This window comes from Babylonia areolata, chromosome 32 (genome assembly GCF_041734735.1).
Source record: "Babylonia areolata isolate BAREFJ2019XMU chromosome 32, ASM4173473v1, whole genome shotgun sequence".
In the NCBI taxonomy this organism is placed as follows: Eukaryota; Metazoa; Mollusca; class Gastropoda; order Neogastropoda; family Buccinidae; genus Babylonia; species Babylonia areolata.
The window spans coordinates 22,739,927-22,757,383 of record NC_134907.1 but is presented as its reverse complement, the minus strand read 5'-3'; the positions used below and the strand labels follow the sequence as shown (position 1 = coordinate 22,757,383).

General features: G+C 43.5%; 1 protein-coding gene across 2 annotated transcripts in view; it reads left to right on the top strand.

Annotated features, from left to right (window-relative positions):
* Window positions 1-17,457, top strand: part of LOC143276653 (uncharacterized) — a 24,633-nt gene extending 7,176 nt beyond the window's left edge. Inside the window, exons 3-6 of one of the 2 annotated variants that reach the window (XM_076581277.1) lie at window positions 5,007-5,191; window positions 6,424-6,594; window positions 8,957-9,104; window positions 10,632-17,457. In XM_076581277.1, coding sequence (XP_076437392.1) covers window positions 5,007-5,191; window positions 6,424-6,594; window positions 8,957-9,104; window positions 10,632-12,172 — 2,045 coding nt within the window. In that variant the 3' untranslated portion in view covers window positions 12,173-17,457. The remainder of the gene's footprint in view (window positions 1-5,006; window positions 5,192-6,423; window positions 6,595-8,956; window positions 9,105-10,631) is intronic. The other variant, XM_076581276.1, reaches the window with a different exon arrangement.

Here is a 17,457-nt window from a genome sequence, read left to right as displayed (position 1 = left end):
CCAGAAAGATTCCCCAAGCTAAAGCTACCAGCATTTTTGTCAACGAACTGAATGCAAAGCAGGGAAAAGTCAGAATATTTCGATGACGAGTTATCTCGTCATGCAGGCAGCGAAGCATACATGCTTGCCATGACGAGTTATCTGCAAGTGATAATATGTTATGCAGGCAGCCTAGGGGTTAATTTGCTTTAAACTGATCTTTCTCATCTTAAACATTACATTTTGAAACAAGAGAGGCAAGGCCTTCAAGACTCACTTGTGATGCACTTTTTAAAAAAAATCCAAGCTTTTTATGTATTGAGTATAATTTCAAAATGTAATGTTTAAGATGAGAAAGATCAGTTTAAAGCAAACTAAGTTCCCCAGCAGAGTAATTTCCCTTGTTCTGCTATCTACACCAAAACGTTTGCAATAAATAAAACTTCCATGCTTAGCAAAAGAAGTTCCTGTTTGAACAAAAAATTATAATAATGACAGATCCTTTGTTGGGTCGAATATCAGATCAAAGTGCCAAGTTTAGAGAATACAAAAAATATAAATATAACAGTAAATGCATTATACTCAATACATAAAAACTTGGATTTTTTTTTTAAAGTGTATCACAAGTGAGTCTTGAAGGCCTTGCCTTTCTTGTTCATTAAGTGATGAACTGTTAATTTTCTTTCATTACCGTATTGTTTTTGTTACTGTAGTTTTGAAGACCAGTTCATTGCTATGGATTTATTGATGAGTGTTAAAGGTGGTGATGGGAAGATCTATGACAGTATGAGTCTGTGTAGTAATTGTGTTGGTCTTATTATTGTATGATATGAGATGCTCTATGAGCCTATGTCATAACTATGTTTGTTATGTTACCACAATATTTTATTGCTGTGACAGATTTTGATTAAGTTCCGTGTCCTTTTGTCACATATCTGTAGCAAGACTAGTTTCATTTTCATCCCCACTATGGTAGTTTTTCTTTTTCTTTTTCTTTTTCTTATATAGTTATAATTGCAGTTTCTGAAAATGAACATTTTTTTTAATCAAAAAGTTCAGTCATGAATTAAGAGCTGATATTGATCACACATGCTTACACAAACATACAAACCAATTGCTTATGTTAAGTAACTATATGATTGATAGTCATGTACAAATATGACCATCAGAACAGCAGAGGAGGCATCTGTTGTCCCGACTATCTGGGCTAGAATTTGATTATAGTGGATCCCCACTCTCTTGGCAAACACCGCTTTTGGACAGTGAATATTGGGATGTTCCCCAGAAGCCAACTAGCCCCCAAGGCTGCAGCAGTAAGTGTCTGTACAACGTTGCCTCCTAGTTTGAGAGCCCTAGCCCTTCACAAAAGACTGAGCTGTAAATGAATTCCCATTGCAGAGGAGAAGCCATTCATCATACAGCTGTCACTTTGCTGTTGGCCCAGCTGTAATCTCCTACAGCTGTCACTTTGCTGTTGGCCCAGCTGTAATCTCGTACAGCTGTCACTTTGCTGTTGGCCCAGCTGTAATCTCCTACAGCTGTCACTTTGCTGTTGGCCCAGCTGTAATCTCGTACAGCTGTCACTTTGCTGTTGGCCCAGCTGTAATCTCGTACAGCTGTCACTTTGCTGTTGGCCCAGCTGTAATCTCGTACAGCTGTCACTTTGCTGTTGGCCCAGCTGTAATCTCGTACAGCTGTCACTTTGCTGTTGGCCCAGCTGTAATCTCGTACAGCTGTCACTTTGCTGTTGGCCCAGCTGTAATCTCGTACAGCTGTCACTTTGCTGTTGGCCCAGCTGTAATCTCCTACAGCTGTCACTTTGCTGTTGGCCCAGCTGTAATCTCGTACAGCTGTCACTTTGCTGTTGGCCCAGCTGTAATCTCCTACAGCTGTCACTTTGCTGTTGGCCCAGCTGTAATCTCGTACAGCTGTCACTTTGCTGTTGGCCCAGCTGTAATCTCCTACAGCTGTCACTTTGCTGTTGGCCCAGCTGTAATCTCATACAGCTGTCATTTAGCTGTTGGGCCCAGCTGTAATCTCGTACAGCTGTCACTTTGCTGTTGGCCCAGCTGTAATCTCATACAGCTGTCATTTAGCTGTTGGGCCCAGCTGTAATCTCCTACAGCTGTCACTTTGCTGTTGGCCCAGCTGTAATCTCCTACAGCTGTCACTTTGCTGTTGGCCCAGCTGTAATCTCCTACAGCTGTCACTTTGCTGTTGGCCCAGCTGTAATCTCCTACAGCTGTCACTTTGCTGTTGGCCCAGCTGTAATCTCCTACAGCTGTCACTTTGCTGTTGGCCCAGCTGTAATCTTCTACAGCTGTCACTTTGCTGTTGGCCCAGCTGTAATCTCCTACAGCTGTCACTTTGCTGTTGGCCCAGCTGTAATCTCCTACAGCTGTCACTTTGCTGTTGGCCCAGCTGTAATCTCCTACAGCTGTCACTTTGCTGTTGGCCCAGCTGTAATCTCCTACAGCTGTCACTTTGCTGTTGGCCCAGCTGTAATCTCCTACAGCTGTCACTTTGCTGTTGGCCCAGCTGTAATCTTCTACAGCTGTCACTTTGCTGTTGGCCCAGCTGTAATCTCCTACAGCTGTCACTTTGCTGTTGGCCCAGCTGTAATCTCCTACAGCTGTCACTTTGCTGTTGGCCCAGCTGTAATCTCGTACAGCTTTCACTTTGCTGTTGGCCCAGCTGTAATCTCGTACAGCCTTCACTTTGCTGTTGGCCCAGCTGTAATCTCGTACAGCTGTCACTTTGCTGTTGGCCCAGCTGTAATCTCGTACAGCCTTCACTTTGCTGTTGGCCCAGCTGTAATCTCGTGCAGCTGTCACTTTGCTGTTGGCCCAGCTGTAATCTCATACAGCTGTCACTTTGCTGTTGGCCCAGCTGTAATCTCCTACAGCTGTCACATTGCTGTTGGCCCAGCTGTAATCTCATACAGCTGTCACTTTGCTGTTGGCCCAGCTGTAATCTCGTGCAGCTGTCACTTTGCTGTTGGCCCAGCTGTAATCTCGTACAGCTGTCACTTTGCTGTTGGCCCAGCTGTAATCTCATACAGCTGTCACTTTGCTGTTGGCCCAGCTGTAATCTCATACAGCTGTCACTTTAGCTGTTGGCCCAGCTGTAATCTCCTACAGCTGTCACTTTGCTGTTGGCCCAGCTGTAATCTCCTACAGCTGTCACTTTGCTGTTGGCCCAGCTGTAATCTCCTACAGCTGTCACTTTGCTGTTGGCCCAGCTGTAATCTCGTACAGCTGTCACTTTGCTGTTGGCCCAGCTGTAATCTCATACAGCTGTCATTTAGCTGTTGGGCCCAGCTGTAATCTCGTACAGCTGTCACTTTGCTGTTGGCCCAGCTGTAATCTCGTACAGCTGTCACTTTGCTGTTGGCCCAGCTGTAATCTCGTACAGCTGTCACTTTGCTGTTGGCCCAGCTGTAATCTCATACAGCTGTCACTTTGCTGTTGGCCCAGCTGTAATCTCCTACAGCTGTCACTTTGCTGTTGGCCCAGCTGTAATCTCATACAGCTGTCATTTAGCTGTTGGGCCCAGCTGTAATCTCCTACAGCTGTCACTTTGCTGTTGGCCCAGCTGTAATCTCGTACAGCTGTCACTTTGCTGTTGGCCCAGCTGTAATCTCATACAGCTGTCATTTAGCTGTTGGCCCAGCTGTAATCTCGTACAGCTGTCACTTTGCTGTTGGCCCAGCTGTAATCTCCTACAGCTGTCACTTTGCTGTTGGCCCAGCTGTAATCTCATGTCAATCTCTTTACATATATATGAAAGCCATAAGTTTTGTATAAAGTACACTAAGTAAGTAAATAAAAAAAAAATAGTAAAAAGTGTTCCAATGACATTGGTACATGTTAAGATCATCTGTGAACAGGGGAATCTTTCAATAATATGGAGGATGCCTGGCTTTTTACTTAGATAATTAATTTTTTTTAAATGGAAAAAAAATGGTCTGATCACATTGTTGGTCTTGTCTGTACATGTTAAGATTGTTTATCAGTATGATAGAGGATGCGAAGTATTTTTTCTTATATAATGGAGTAACTAAAAAGTGTTCCACTCACTTCGCCAGTCCATCCGTACATTGTATGTTAAGGTCATTTGTTTCACTTACACTTTCTCAAGGAGGCATCACTGTGTTCAGAAAAATCCATATACACTACACCACATCTGCTAGGCAGATGCCTGACAAGCAGCATAACCCAACATGGTCAGGCCTTGAGTGCATGTTTATATATGTATATTTGTGTACCTGTCAGAGGGGATTTATTCTACAGAATTTTGCCAGACGACAACTTGTTTGCTATGGTTGGTTCTTTTTCAGTGCGCCAAGTGTGTGCTGCACACAGGACCGCAGGGTTTATCATCTCGTCCGAACGACAAAACGCTCGATTTGATCTTTCCTGTCAAACTTGTCAGAAAGGGCGAGAGCGGGAATTGAGCCGAATGACTAGACACTATGTTTGATCTTTCCTGTCAAACTTGTCAGAAAGGGCGAGAGTGGGAATTGAGCCCAATGACTAGACACTATGTTTGATCTTTCCTGTCAAACTTGTCAGAAAGGGCGAGAGTGGGAATTGAGCCCAATGACTAGACACTATGTTTGATCTTTCCTGTCAAACTTGTCAGAAAGGGCGAGAGTGGGAATTGAGCCAAACGACTAGACACTATGTTTGATCTTTCCTGTCAAACTTGTCAGAAAGGGCGAGAGTGGGAATTGAGCCAAATGACTAGACACTATGTTTGATCTTTCCTGTCAAACTTGTCAGAAAGGGCGAGAGTGGGAATTGAGCCGAATGACTAGACACTATGTTTGATCTTTCCTGTCAAACTTGTCAGAAAGGGCGAGAGTGGGAATTGAGCTGAATGACTAGACACTATGTTTGATCTTTCCTGTCAGACTTGGGAGAGAGGGGTGGTGAAAGTGGTAATTAAACCCAGACCCTTGCAGACACTGCAATGACAGCAGAGCGTCCTAACCATTCTGCCACCTTCCTCCATTTTGCAAACAGGGGAATCGTTCGACATGATGGAGGACGCCAGGTACGCGGCTGAAGGCAGGCCAGGCATGCAGGCCACAGGAGACACCAACACACCCATGGGGGGAAATGAAGGTCTCGCCAACAACCTTCGCCGTCAGATGGCGCCAGTCACGTCACCGTCAGAAGGGGTTGAGAACAGATACGGCCAGTACAAGGTGGGAATTGTTGTTTGGGCCAGTAAGTTTCTGCTCCTTTTTCGGGCCGTTGCCGAGTGGTTAAAGCTTGGACTTTCAGTCTGAGGTTCCAGGTTCAGATCTTGCTAACAGCACCTGGTGGGTAATGGTGGAGACTTTCCCAATCTCCCAGGTCAACATATGTGCAAGCCTACCAGCGCCTGAACCTCCTTCATATGTATACGCATGCAGAAGATCAAACAGGCATGTTAAAGATCCTGTAAATAGTGTAATCAGTGTGAGCATGTTGTGGATTGTGGAAACAAGAACATTTCCAGCATGCACACCCCTGAAACCTGAAAACAGTATGGCTGCTGTTTGGATTTTGGAGACACAAAAATACCCAGCATGCATCAACTGCTGCAAGAGTCATCCGCAAGTTGGTGTTGGTTGTGTAATACTGATGGTAATGGACATTTATGTGGCTCATTTCTCCAGAAATACTGATGGTAATGGACATTTATGGAGCTCATTTCTCCAGAAATACTGCTGATGGACATTTATGTGGCTCATTTCTCCAGAAATACTGCTGATGGACATTTATGGAGCTCATTTCTCCAGAAATACTGCTGATGGACATTTATGGAGCTCATTTCTCCAGAAATACTGATGGTAATGGACATTTATGGAGCTCATTTCTCCAGAAATACTGCTGATGGACATTTATGGAGCTCATTTCTCCAGAAATACTGCTGATGGACATTTATGGAGCTCATTTCTCCAGAAATACTGCTTTCCATTTCGTTCCCCATTTACCTTCTCTATCAGTACCCCGCCCCCCTCACCCCCCCTCCCACCACACACACACCAACACACACACACACACACACACACAAAAGCATGTGCCAGAACACACATGCAGCTGAACATTTGGTGGTTACAACCCACCCATGATGCCTTAGAGAAAACATCCTTGCAACACGCACTCAGGCATGCACACACACACACTCACACGCGCGCACACACACACACGCACATGCACAGAAACATGTGCCAGAATACACTCAGGCAACTGATAGAACGGAAACCAAACACCCACCCACTGATGATGCCTTCCTGAAGAAAACTGCATCCCTGCAACATGACGCACTCGGGCATGTACAAGAAGAAGAGAAAAGTTTGGATTTTGATTTTCAGGAGAAGAACCAGGCATTCGGCTCACTGAACAAGCTCTTAGGCATGTACAAGGAGAAGAAGTTTGGATTTGATTTCAGGAGAAGAACCAGGCGTTCGGCTCGCTAAACCAGCAGGTGGCGCTGCTGAAGCAGGAGAACAGCCGACTGCAGCAGCAGTGGGAGGCGGAGCGCAAGGAGAAGGAGGCGGCACTGCAATCACTGCGCAGTCTGCAGGAACAATGCCACAGTCTGCAGCAGGAGAGGGACAAGGTTGTATTAGGTTATAGTATTATTAGATTAGTGTATGTTTCATAACTGCCACCATAGGTTATAGTTATATTAGTGTATGGTTAATTACTGCCATCAGGCTTCCTTGCAAATGGTTATATTAGGTTATGTTATTCTTATATTAGTATATGCTTAATTACTGCTATGAGGCTTCCTTGCACAAGGTTATATTAGGTTATGTTATTATTATATTGGTGTATGCTTAATTACTGCCATCAGGCTTCCTTGCAGAAGTTTATATTATTATTATTATATTATATGCTTAATTACTGCTACCAGGCTTCCTTGCACAAGGTTATGTTATTATTATATTAGTGTATGCTTAATTACTGCTACCAGGCTTCCTTGTGGAAGGTTATATTAGGTTAAGTTATTATTATTATTATATGCTTAATTACTGCCATCAGGCTTCCTTGCAGAAGGTTGTACTAGGTTATGTTATTATATTGTTATATGCTTAATTGTCACATTACTGAAGCATATGCACTTGATTTTAGAGCAATATTTCGTCTAAAATAAATTAGATAATAGTCTGAAAATTAAACTAAGAACTGGTCTGCGGAATGGACTTGATATGACTTTCTCTTTCACTACGTTTTTTCAGCAGCTCCTTGCAATAAGGTAGGGGGCTCAAGACAGAATTACTTTTTTTTTGGTCAACATTTTAATTCAGACAAAGATTTACAGACACAGGATTAAGAAAGCAACAAGGAAAAAAAGCCAACTTTATGCATTATGAGGGAAAGATATAATGATGATGTTGATATTGACAATTCCACAACATAATGTAGGCAGAACAATACCTATTGTATGCATGTATTAATTCCTTGGTTACATTGTATAACTTGATTTTGTACTAAACATGTTTATAGTTCCCATTCTTGCACAAATTTATCTTCTGTAATTATGTTAAAAACAAACTTATCTACCACATATGCCTGTTTGAGATCTCTTAACTCACTCGGGACGACAAGTTTTCTCCCTTGCTTTTCTCCACAGACGGCCCATTTGTAAGGATTTGGAAAAAAAATTACAAAAAATACAAAATATTGTGTAAGAAAATGAAACTTTCAGGACTGGTTTATTACGTGTTGAGTTATTACATATAAAAAAAAAAAATCAAATTTCTCATCTTATTTTTACAGTTTTGCCATATGTAGAAAATACTGCCAATTTTTCACCCCGAATCACCATACCCATGCTTGCTTTCTGCATTAAATTCGCTTTCTTCTTCATCATCATCCATCTCTTCAATGTCCGACCCTTCAGTTTGTAGCATTTCAAGTACTTCGGCAACCCTAAAACGTTGCCGTCACTGCCTTGTTCGCTTCACAACATTCTGAGAAGAGCCCGCTTTGCTAACAGGCTGGCACGCGAGCAGATGACCGGTCAATGACTTTGTCAGCGTGTGTGTGAGACAGGCCACACATCCCAGGCTGACCAATCATACTGTTCAATTGTGGAGTGACCCAGAATAGCGCACTCTGCTTGGCTAATCACAAAATTCCGTGTACAGCGCATGATAGAAATTTACTTTCGGAGAATGCTATTCCATTCCTTCGTCTGAATCCGAATACGTTTTGTGTAGGAATGCGTGAGCATTCCTTTGTCCGGAGAGAGTTAAGAACATGTGGTTAAACATTGGACTTTCAGTCTGAGGGCCTTGGGTTCAAATCATGGTAATGGAACCTGGTGGGTAAAGGGTGGAAATTTTTCCGATCTCCCAGGTCAACTTAAGAGCAGACCTGCTAGTGCCAGGACCCCTTTCGGGTGTAAACACACACAGAAGATGAAATACGCACGTTAAAGATCCTGTAATCCATGTCAGCGTTGTGTGGGTTATGGAGACAAGAACATTCCCAACCCTGAGAATGGAATATAGCTGACCTACATGGTGGGGGTAAATAAACAAAATGGTCATACAGGTAAAATGTCACATGTCTGTGTAAGTATATGTGTGCACTACTCAAACCTTATTATTATTATTATTATTTTATTATTATTTTCATTACTACTACCTTCTTTTTATATCATAATTATTATGTATTTATTTATTTATGTAAGCTTATCTATAATTTATTCACCTTTTTTTTTTCTTTTTTTTTCTCAAGGCCTGACTAAGCGCGTTGGGTTACGCTGCTGGTCAGGCATCTGCTTGGCAGATGTGGTGTAGCGTATATGGATTTGTCCGAATGCAGTGACGCCTCCTTGAGCTACTGAAACTGAAACTGAAACTACTCAAACCTGACTGAATGACACAGGAAACAAATGAAGAACACCCAGTGGTAGCTGGTAACCACTTGGCTGTTGCGCCCGTATGGCAGTGTGTGGGTGTGGATTTCAGGCCGGCCAGGAGGGGGTGATGGTGAATGAGAAGCGTGGGGACAGCCTGATGGTTGAAGCACCCGCCGAACTGGTCAGCGAGATACAGTATATGAGGAACGTCATCGACAAACTAAAGAGTATGGTCAAGCTGCAGAAAGACTGCTTGGGTGAGTCACGGCAACGACAACAACGACAGTGATAATACTGAAAGTAATGATAATAATAACAAGTCTTTCACTGCCATCAGCGACTTTAGCTGACATCAAACGGACCTTTTTTCACCTTAAAAAAACATTTTTTTATAAGAAAAATTCTGTTTATAATTTTGAGTTAAAATTGAAAGTTCTGTTTTGTTTAGAGTAACACAGGCGTATAACCTGAACTCACTGTGTGTGATAACAGTAACACAGGTGTATAACCTGAAACCTGAACTCACTGTGTGTGGTAACAGTAACACAGGTGTGTAACCTGAACTCACTGCGTGTGGTAACAGTAACACAGGTGTATAACCTGAAACCTGAACTCACTGTGTGTGGTAACAGTAACACAGGCGTATAACCTGAACTCACTGCGTGTGGTAACAGTAACACAGGTGTATAACCTGAAACCTGAACTCACTGTGTGTGGTAACAGTAACACAGGTGTGTAACCTGAACTCACTGTGTGGTAACAGTAACACAGGTGTGTAACCTGAACTCACTGGGTGTGGTAACAGTAACACAGGTGTATAACCTGAACTCACTGTGTGTGGTAACAGTAACACAGGTGTATAACCTGAACTCACTGTGTGTGGTAACATTAACACAGGTGTATAACCTGAACTCACTGCGTGTGGTAACATTAACACAGGTGTATAACCTGAACTCACTGTGTGTGGTAACAGTAACACAGTGTGGTAACAGTAACAGGTGTATAACAGCTCACTGTGTGTGGTAACAGTAACACAGTGTGGTAACAATAACACAGGTGTATAACAGCTCACTGTGTGTGGTGACAGTAACACAGTGTGGTAACAGTAACACAGGTGTATAACAGCTCACTGTGTGTGGTAACAGTAACACAGTGTGGTAACAGTAACACAGGTGTATAGCAGCTCACTGTGTGTGGTAACAGTAACACAGTGTGGTAACAGTAACACAGGTGTATAGCAGCTCACTGTGTGTGGTAACAGTAACACAGTGTGGTAACAGTAACACAGGTGTATAGCAGCTCACTGTGTGTGGTAACAGTAACACAGTGTAGTAACAGTAACACAGTGTGGTAACAGTAACACAGGTGTCTGTGTGTGGTGACAGTAACACAGTGTGGTAACAGTAACACAGTGTGGTAACAGTAACACAGGTGTATAGCAGCTCACTGTGTGTGGTAACAGTAACACAGTGTAGTAACAGTAACACAGTGTGGTAACAGTAACACAGGTGTATAGCAACTGACTGTGTGTGGTGACAGTAACACAGTGTGGTAACAGTAACACAGTGTGGTAACAGTAACACAGGTGTATAGCAGCTCACTGTGTGTGGTAACAGTAACACAGTGTGGTAACAGTAACACAGGTGAATAACAGCAACACAGTGTGGTAACAGTAACAGTGTGGTAACAGTAACACAGTGTGGTAACAGTAACACAGGTGTATAACAGCAACACAGTGTGGTAACAGTAACACAGGTGTATAGCAACTGACTGTGTGGTTGCAGTTCAGCAGAGCATGTCCCTGTCCGTGCGTCACAGCCTGAACCGCCCCTGCCCCCCCAGGGGGGATGCTGCCCCCAGCATGGAGTCCCCCTCGTCCATGCCAGGGGGCAGCGGGGGAGGCTCTCACTCGGGGGGCCAGAGCTGGGAGATGGTCAACGGAGCGGTCCCCCCCTCCCACAGCGTCTTCCCCCCCCATGACCAGCGTCAGCAGCACCAGAAGCTTCTCCAACAACAACAGCAGCAGCAGCCGCTGAAGGGACCCTCCCCAGATCGTAGCCCACGACGTGAACCCACCATGATGATGAACATCCCCCCCACCACCACCACCACCACCTCAGGGGCAAAGCCTGTTGCCGTTGTCTCCACGGGCAATCCCAACGGGCCGGCACCGAATCCAAACGGACCAGCAGGGGCGCCGAAGCCGAGGCTAGAAGGGATCCACCGGAGGTACAGTGAAGACGTCATTCAGCCTCCCAAGGGCACTGCCGCCAACACAGAGGTTCGAGCCCACACCCTGCCCCAACAGCAGACCCCACGCCTCGCAGACTGGATGGGCAGCCACTACCACCACCAACAGCAACAACAACAACAACAACAGCAACAGCTGGGAGTTAGGGGGATGCCGACTGGTTTGAACCAGTTCCTGAAAGACGCCCCCAACACCACCGCAGCCTCTACCGCCACCATGCCAGCCCAGGGGATGATGATAGAGACAGCTGGTGGTGCTGCTGCAGTAGTACCCCTGTCTCGACGCGTCCAGCCTACAGAAGTCCACTACCCGCCCACCCCCTCCCCCATCCAGTACCCCCCACAGCGGCAGCCATCGCCGCACAGCCAGCCACCCAGCATCTATGAGAACCTCTCCCACCCCCCACCCCCTCCCTCCTCAACTGGCGCCAGCAGCCAGAGCACTAGCACGGTGCCCTCCATGCACATCCTGAACCAGAGCAGTATGACGGGCGGCAGAGTTCTGCAGAACACACCGGCAAGCGGCAGTGGTGGTTGTGGGGGAATGATCACCAATGCCCCATCCACCGCCACCCACCAGCCAGCCATCGTGGTCGGAGGAGGGTGGGGTGGGGGCGGGGGTGGGGGCATGGTGAGTCGCGACGGGATGGGTGGCCATCGGGGCTCCCCCCAGGAGCACAGCGACCTGACCCCGCGACCCCACAACCCCACGGACTTGGAACTGAACCAGCAGATTCACTTCGTCAACGAGCCATCGCCGATGGGGACTGGGGGCGGGGGCGCCGATGATTGCAAGTGCCCGGTGTGCGGCCAGGACTTCAGCCACATCACCATGGACGAGTTCCAGACACACGTCTTCGAGTGTTTCGACGATGTGGAGGACACTTCCAACGCTCCGGAGACCTTGCAGCCGCAGCAGGGTCAGAGGGCGCCGCAATCGCATGAGCGCGTCTGCCCCATGTGTCAGAAGTCGTTTGCTGAGCGGATCAGTCAGGATTTTTTCGAGAGCCACGTCCAGAGTCATTTCGAGGACGTGGTCGACCACTTTGAGGTGTTGGATGTGCACCGGACTTAAAAAAAAAGAAGTTTTATTCTGCTTGTTGTTTATGTATTTGACTGTGCTTTCATATCTGTGAAACTGCATGTTTGGTGCATATCTGTTATGCATGTGTGGGTGTATGTGTGAATGTGTGTCTTCATGTTTTACTTTTATTTGCTTATTTATCATCATTGTTGTCTTATTTATTTATTTATTTATTTTTATTTTTATATTATTATTATTTTATTATTATCATTATTACTACTACCTTTTTTATATATTATAATTATTTATTTATTTATTTATGTAAGCTTATCAGAGTTATCTATTATTTATTCACCTCTTTTTTTTTCTTTTTTTTTTCAAGGCCTGACTAAGCGCGTTGGGTTACGCTGCTGGTCAGGCATCTGCTTGGCAGATGTGGTGTAGCGTATATGGATTTGTCCGAACACAGTGACGCCTCCTTGAGCTACTGAAACTGTTGTTGTCATTTTTTATTTGAAAACGTTTTTGTTGTTGTGGTGGGTTTCTGTTACTGTTTGGGTAAGTGAATCATGTTTTTGCTGTGGGGAAAGCTCAAGACATGTTTTTTTCAATAACAGATATATAAACAGACCAGTACAGAAGACCGTGATAACTGAGGCTGTAATTGCACAATGCTATGTAAACATGTCTTGCTTTGTAACTTAGCCTAGTTTTGTTTTTGGTGTTTGTTTGTCTTGGTTAGTTTTTGCATGTTTGTTGTTGTTTTATTTTGGTTATTATGGATGTTTCTTTTATTTTGTTGTCTGTTCTTTGTGTTTTGTTTTGTCTTACAATGTCTTGCCTTAGTTATGTCATTTTTTTATGATTTGGGTGGTTTGTATTTTGACTTGTTTTGCAGCGTGCTGACTTGTTTTCTTGAGTAATTGAGGTGTGGCACAAGTTGAGTTGATGGGTTAAATTGAAGAAGGAAATCATCCTTCAGAATACATTTTCACCATCCTTCTGAAATGAACATGTTTTATGAAGTTAGGTTTGGCTTATAAAAGTTTTCCACAACGTTAAGTAAGTTGTGTGTTCACAGTGCTCAACACACACATGCACATGCATGGACACACACACACACACACACACACACACACACACACACACTGCAGTAAAACTAGAAAGTGGAAGGTTTTGTTCCTGTTGGGTTTCCTGTCTTTTTTTCATGACAGTGCAAAACTTTGAAGTTAAATGATAGTGCAAAACTTTGAAGTTAATTTTTTTTTTTCATGATAGTGCAAAACTTTGAAGTTAAATGATAGTGCAAAACTTTGAAGTTAATTTGTTTTTTTTCATGATAGTGCAAAACTTTGAAGTTAAATGATAGTGCAAAACTTTGAAGTTAATTTGTTTTTTTCATGATAGTGCAAAACTTTGAAGTTAAATGATAGTGCAAAACTTTGAAGTTAATTTGTTTTTTTCATGATAGTGCAAAACTTTTAAATTAAATGATAGTGCAAAACTTTTAAGTGAATTTGTTTTTTCATGATAGTGCAAAACTTTGAAGTTAAATGATAGTGCAAAACTTTTAAGTTAAATGATAGTGTAAAACTATGAAGTTAATTTGTTTTTTTCATGATAGTGCAAAACTTTGAAGTTAATTTGTTGTTTTTTTCATGATAGTGCAAAACTTTGAAGTTAATTTGTTTTTTACTGCTTTTGTTTTTAGTGCAAAACTTTGAAGTTAATTTGTTTTTTACTGCTTTTGTTTTTTAGATGTAGAAATAGGTTGGGTGTGTAGGAATAGGTTGGGTATTTTGTGTTGGTTTTTTCTAATCTTCTCAGGCATTCAATTCCACATAGAAGGAACAATGGACATTAAGGCTTGCTGATATATTTATCACTTTGTTTTGATAGCATCTGTTGGCTCAGAAAGATTGTGCAGATATCTTGAAACAGATCTCAGTGGAAAAGAAAGGTTGCCAACAATCCTTTACCATCTGTACCTGCCAACAATCCTTTACCATCTGTACCTGCCAACAATCATTTACCATCTGTACCTGCCAGCAAGTATTTACCGCATACCTGCCAGCAAGTATTTGTTGTATACTTGGTGGCAAGTATTTACCGTAAACCTGTCAGCAAGTATTGCCGTATACTTGGTGGTGAGTATTTACCGTATACAATACTTGTCAGCAAGTATTGCCGTATACTTGATGGCGAGTATTTACCATAAACCTGTCAGCAAGTATTGCCGTATACTTGGTGGCGAGTATTTACCATAAACCTGTCAGCAAGTATTGCCGTATACTTGGTGGTGAGTATTTACCGTATACAATACTTGTCAGCAAGTATTTACCAGATATATACTTGCCAGCAAGTATTGCTGTATGCTTGGTGGTGAGTATTTACCATATACAATACTTGTCAGCAAGTATTTACCAGATATATACTTGCCAGCAAGTATTGACGTATACTTGGTGGTGAGTATTTACCGTATACAATACTTGTCAGCAAGTATTTAACAGATATATATTTGCCAGCAAGTGTTTACCTTATGGTATGCTTGTGAGCAAATATTTACTATATGTATTATACCTGAGTTGCTGAAGTATTTACCGTATGATATACTTGCTAGCAAGTAACTGCCATATACTTTGCAGCAAGTATTATCCACGAAAATTAATAATACGGTCCAAGATGCAGATAGGGCTTTTTTTTCCCATTCCCTTTATTAAAAATATATATATATATATAACTGTTTTTTGTTGAATATATTTTTTCTTCCTTTTCATTTTGACTATATTGTTTCTTCCCTGTGTGTTTGTAAAAGCTTCATTGCGCATGTGATTGAATGTCCAATTTTTATTTTCAGCATTGTTTTGTTTTGGTTACTTAGTTTGGTGAGTTTTTCTCAACCTGAGTGCATATCTAAGTGACTTACATTAGTTGTTATTTTTTTGTCTCTTGGTTTTCTGCTTTTTCCTTGAATCAGAAGTGAATTCCTGTCATTACTATCAAGTGACATAAGAACTCAGAAGTGAATTTCTATCATTAGTATCAAGTGACATAATTAAAATGAAACATAAACATTTTGTTGTTGTTTTTTTAACAGTCTTTTAATTGTGTGCTTTACTGCTTAACACCATGATAACAGATGATTTTTTTCATATTATGAGAACAGAGGACTTTATTTTTCCAATTATTAGAACAGAGGATTTTTTGTTTCCTAAGTGTACTTGAGTATCTGTGCAGGGCTTCTCATTTCAGATAAGTTCAAAATATTGATTGATCTTTTCAGCTTTTGGGGGGGCATTTCATTTCTTCAGGAATATTTGAACTGTTGTTTTTTTATGCTCAAAAGATGACCACTCCACGTCAGTCTCATGGCACTCCGAAAACAGAGTGGTAGATACAGAAACAAGTAGTGACTGCTGTTTTTGTTTTTGTTTGTTTGGTTTTTTTTGCTGCCCCATCATCTGCACCGTTTCAGTGGCACTACTCCCACGCCACTCATTTGGATTCCCCCATACACGGCCACACCCGGGTTCGTCCATCGCAGTTCCAGCGTCAGCTGTCCACAGGGAACCATCGATGTTAGGTCGCCAGGAGGCCACACACCAGAGGAGACACTGCACTGCTGCTGAGTCACTTCAGTGGTGTTCAGTGGTACCTGTTCTGTTTTAACGTACTCAGGACACCACCTACTAAGCCCCCTACTAACAACAATAATGGCTTAGTCGCGGAGCCAGACTGAGTGAGCGTCCCTCCCAGAGTGGAGACCGCCACCACGTCCCTCAAACAACAGCCACCCATGAATCTGCCGACACTGATGACATTGACAGGATTCACCCCAAGCACGGAAGTGGAGGGGTATCGAAACAGAGGTCACCATGAGAGCAGGGCATGAAAGGCCACAGAATTTGAGACTATTTTGTTTTATATTGATGACGATGAAGGAGGAGGAGGATGACGATGATGATGACAATGGTGACTGCTGTTTTTTAGCATTGCATCATGTGAGGAGTGTGGCAGAATGGTTAAGACACTTATCTGCCACAAGTGTCCTTGAGACGATGGGTTGCAATCCCGGTCTCGCCCTCTCTCCCAAGTTTGACTGAAAAATTAAATTGATCATTTAAGTCTTTTGGATGAGACGACAAACCGAGATCCCATGTGATGCATGTACTTGGCCCATTGTAAAAGAACCCGTGGCGACATCATTACTGGCAAAACTCCACTCGGATAGGTACATAAATGTATGTATGCATGCAATCAAGGCCTGACTAAGTGCATTGGGTTATGCTTCAGATCAGAGGTGTGTTTCCTATTTGCAAACAAGGTCATATGCTGTTGACAGGAGAGCGAGTGGTGAGGGTGAGGAGAAAATGTGCAAAGAAATGAATGCTAGGCGGGAAGTAGACTTCATCCCAGACTTCATCCTTACCCCGCACAGTTGTTCTGAAGGCTACGTAGCCTTGACTGGCAAAAACCTAGCTGGTGAGAGCCTAGCCTTGACTGGCGAAAACCTAGCTGGTGAGAACCTCGCCTTGACTGGCGAAAACCTAGCTGGTGAGAACCTCGCCTTGACTGGTGAAAACCTAGCTGGTGAGAACCTAGCCTTGACTGGCAAAAACCTAGCTGGTGAGAACCTAGCCTTGACTGGCAAAAACCTAGCTGGTGAGAACCTAGCCTTGACTGGTGAGAACCTAGCTGGTGAGAACCTAGCCTTGACTGGTGAGAAAAACCAAACTGGTGAGAACTTTGCCTTGACTTGTGAGAACTTAGATGGTGAGAACTTTGCCTTGACTGGTGAGAAGAACCTAACTGGTGAGAACCTAGCCTTGACTGGCGAAAACCTAGCTGGCGAGAACCTAGCCTTGACTGGTGAGAAAAACCAAACTGGTGAGAACCTAGCCTTGACTGGTCAGAAAAACCAAACTGGTGAGAACCTAGCCTTGACTGGTGAGAACCTAGCTGGTGAGAACCTAGCCTTGACTGGTGAGAAAAACCTAACTGGTGAGAACCTAGCCTTGACTGCCGATAACCTAGCTGGCGAGAACCTAGCCTTGACTGGTGAGAACCTAGCTGGTGAGAACCTAGCCTTGACTGGTGAGAACCTAGCCTTGACTGGTGAGAACCTAGCTGGTGAGAACCTAGCTGGCGAGAACCTAGCCTTGACTGGCGAGAACCTAGCTGGTGAGAACTTTGCCTTGACTGGTGAGAAAAACCTAACTGGTGAGAACCTAGCCTTGACTGGTGAGAACCTAGCTGGTGAGAACCTAGCCTTGACTGGTGAGAAACTAGCTGGTGAGAACCTCACCTTGACTGGTGAGAAGAACCTAACTGGTGAG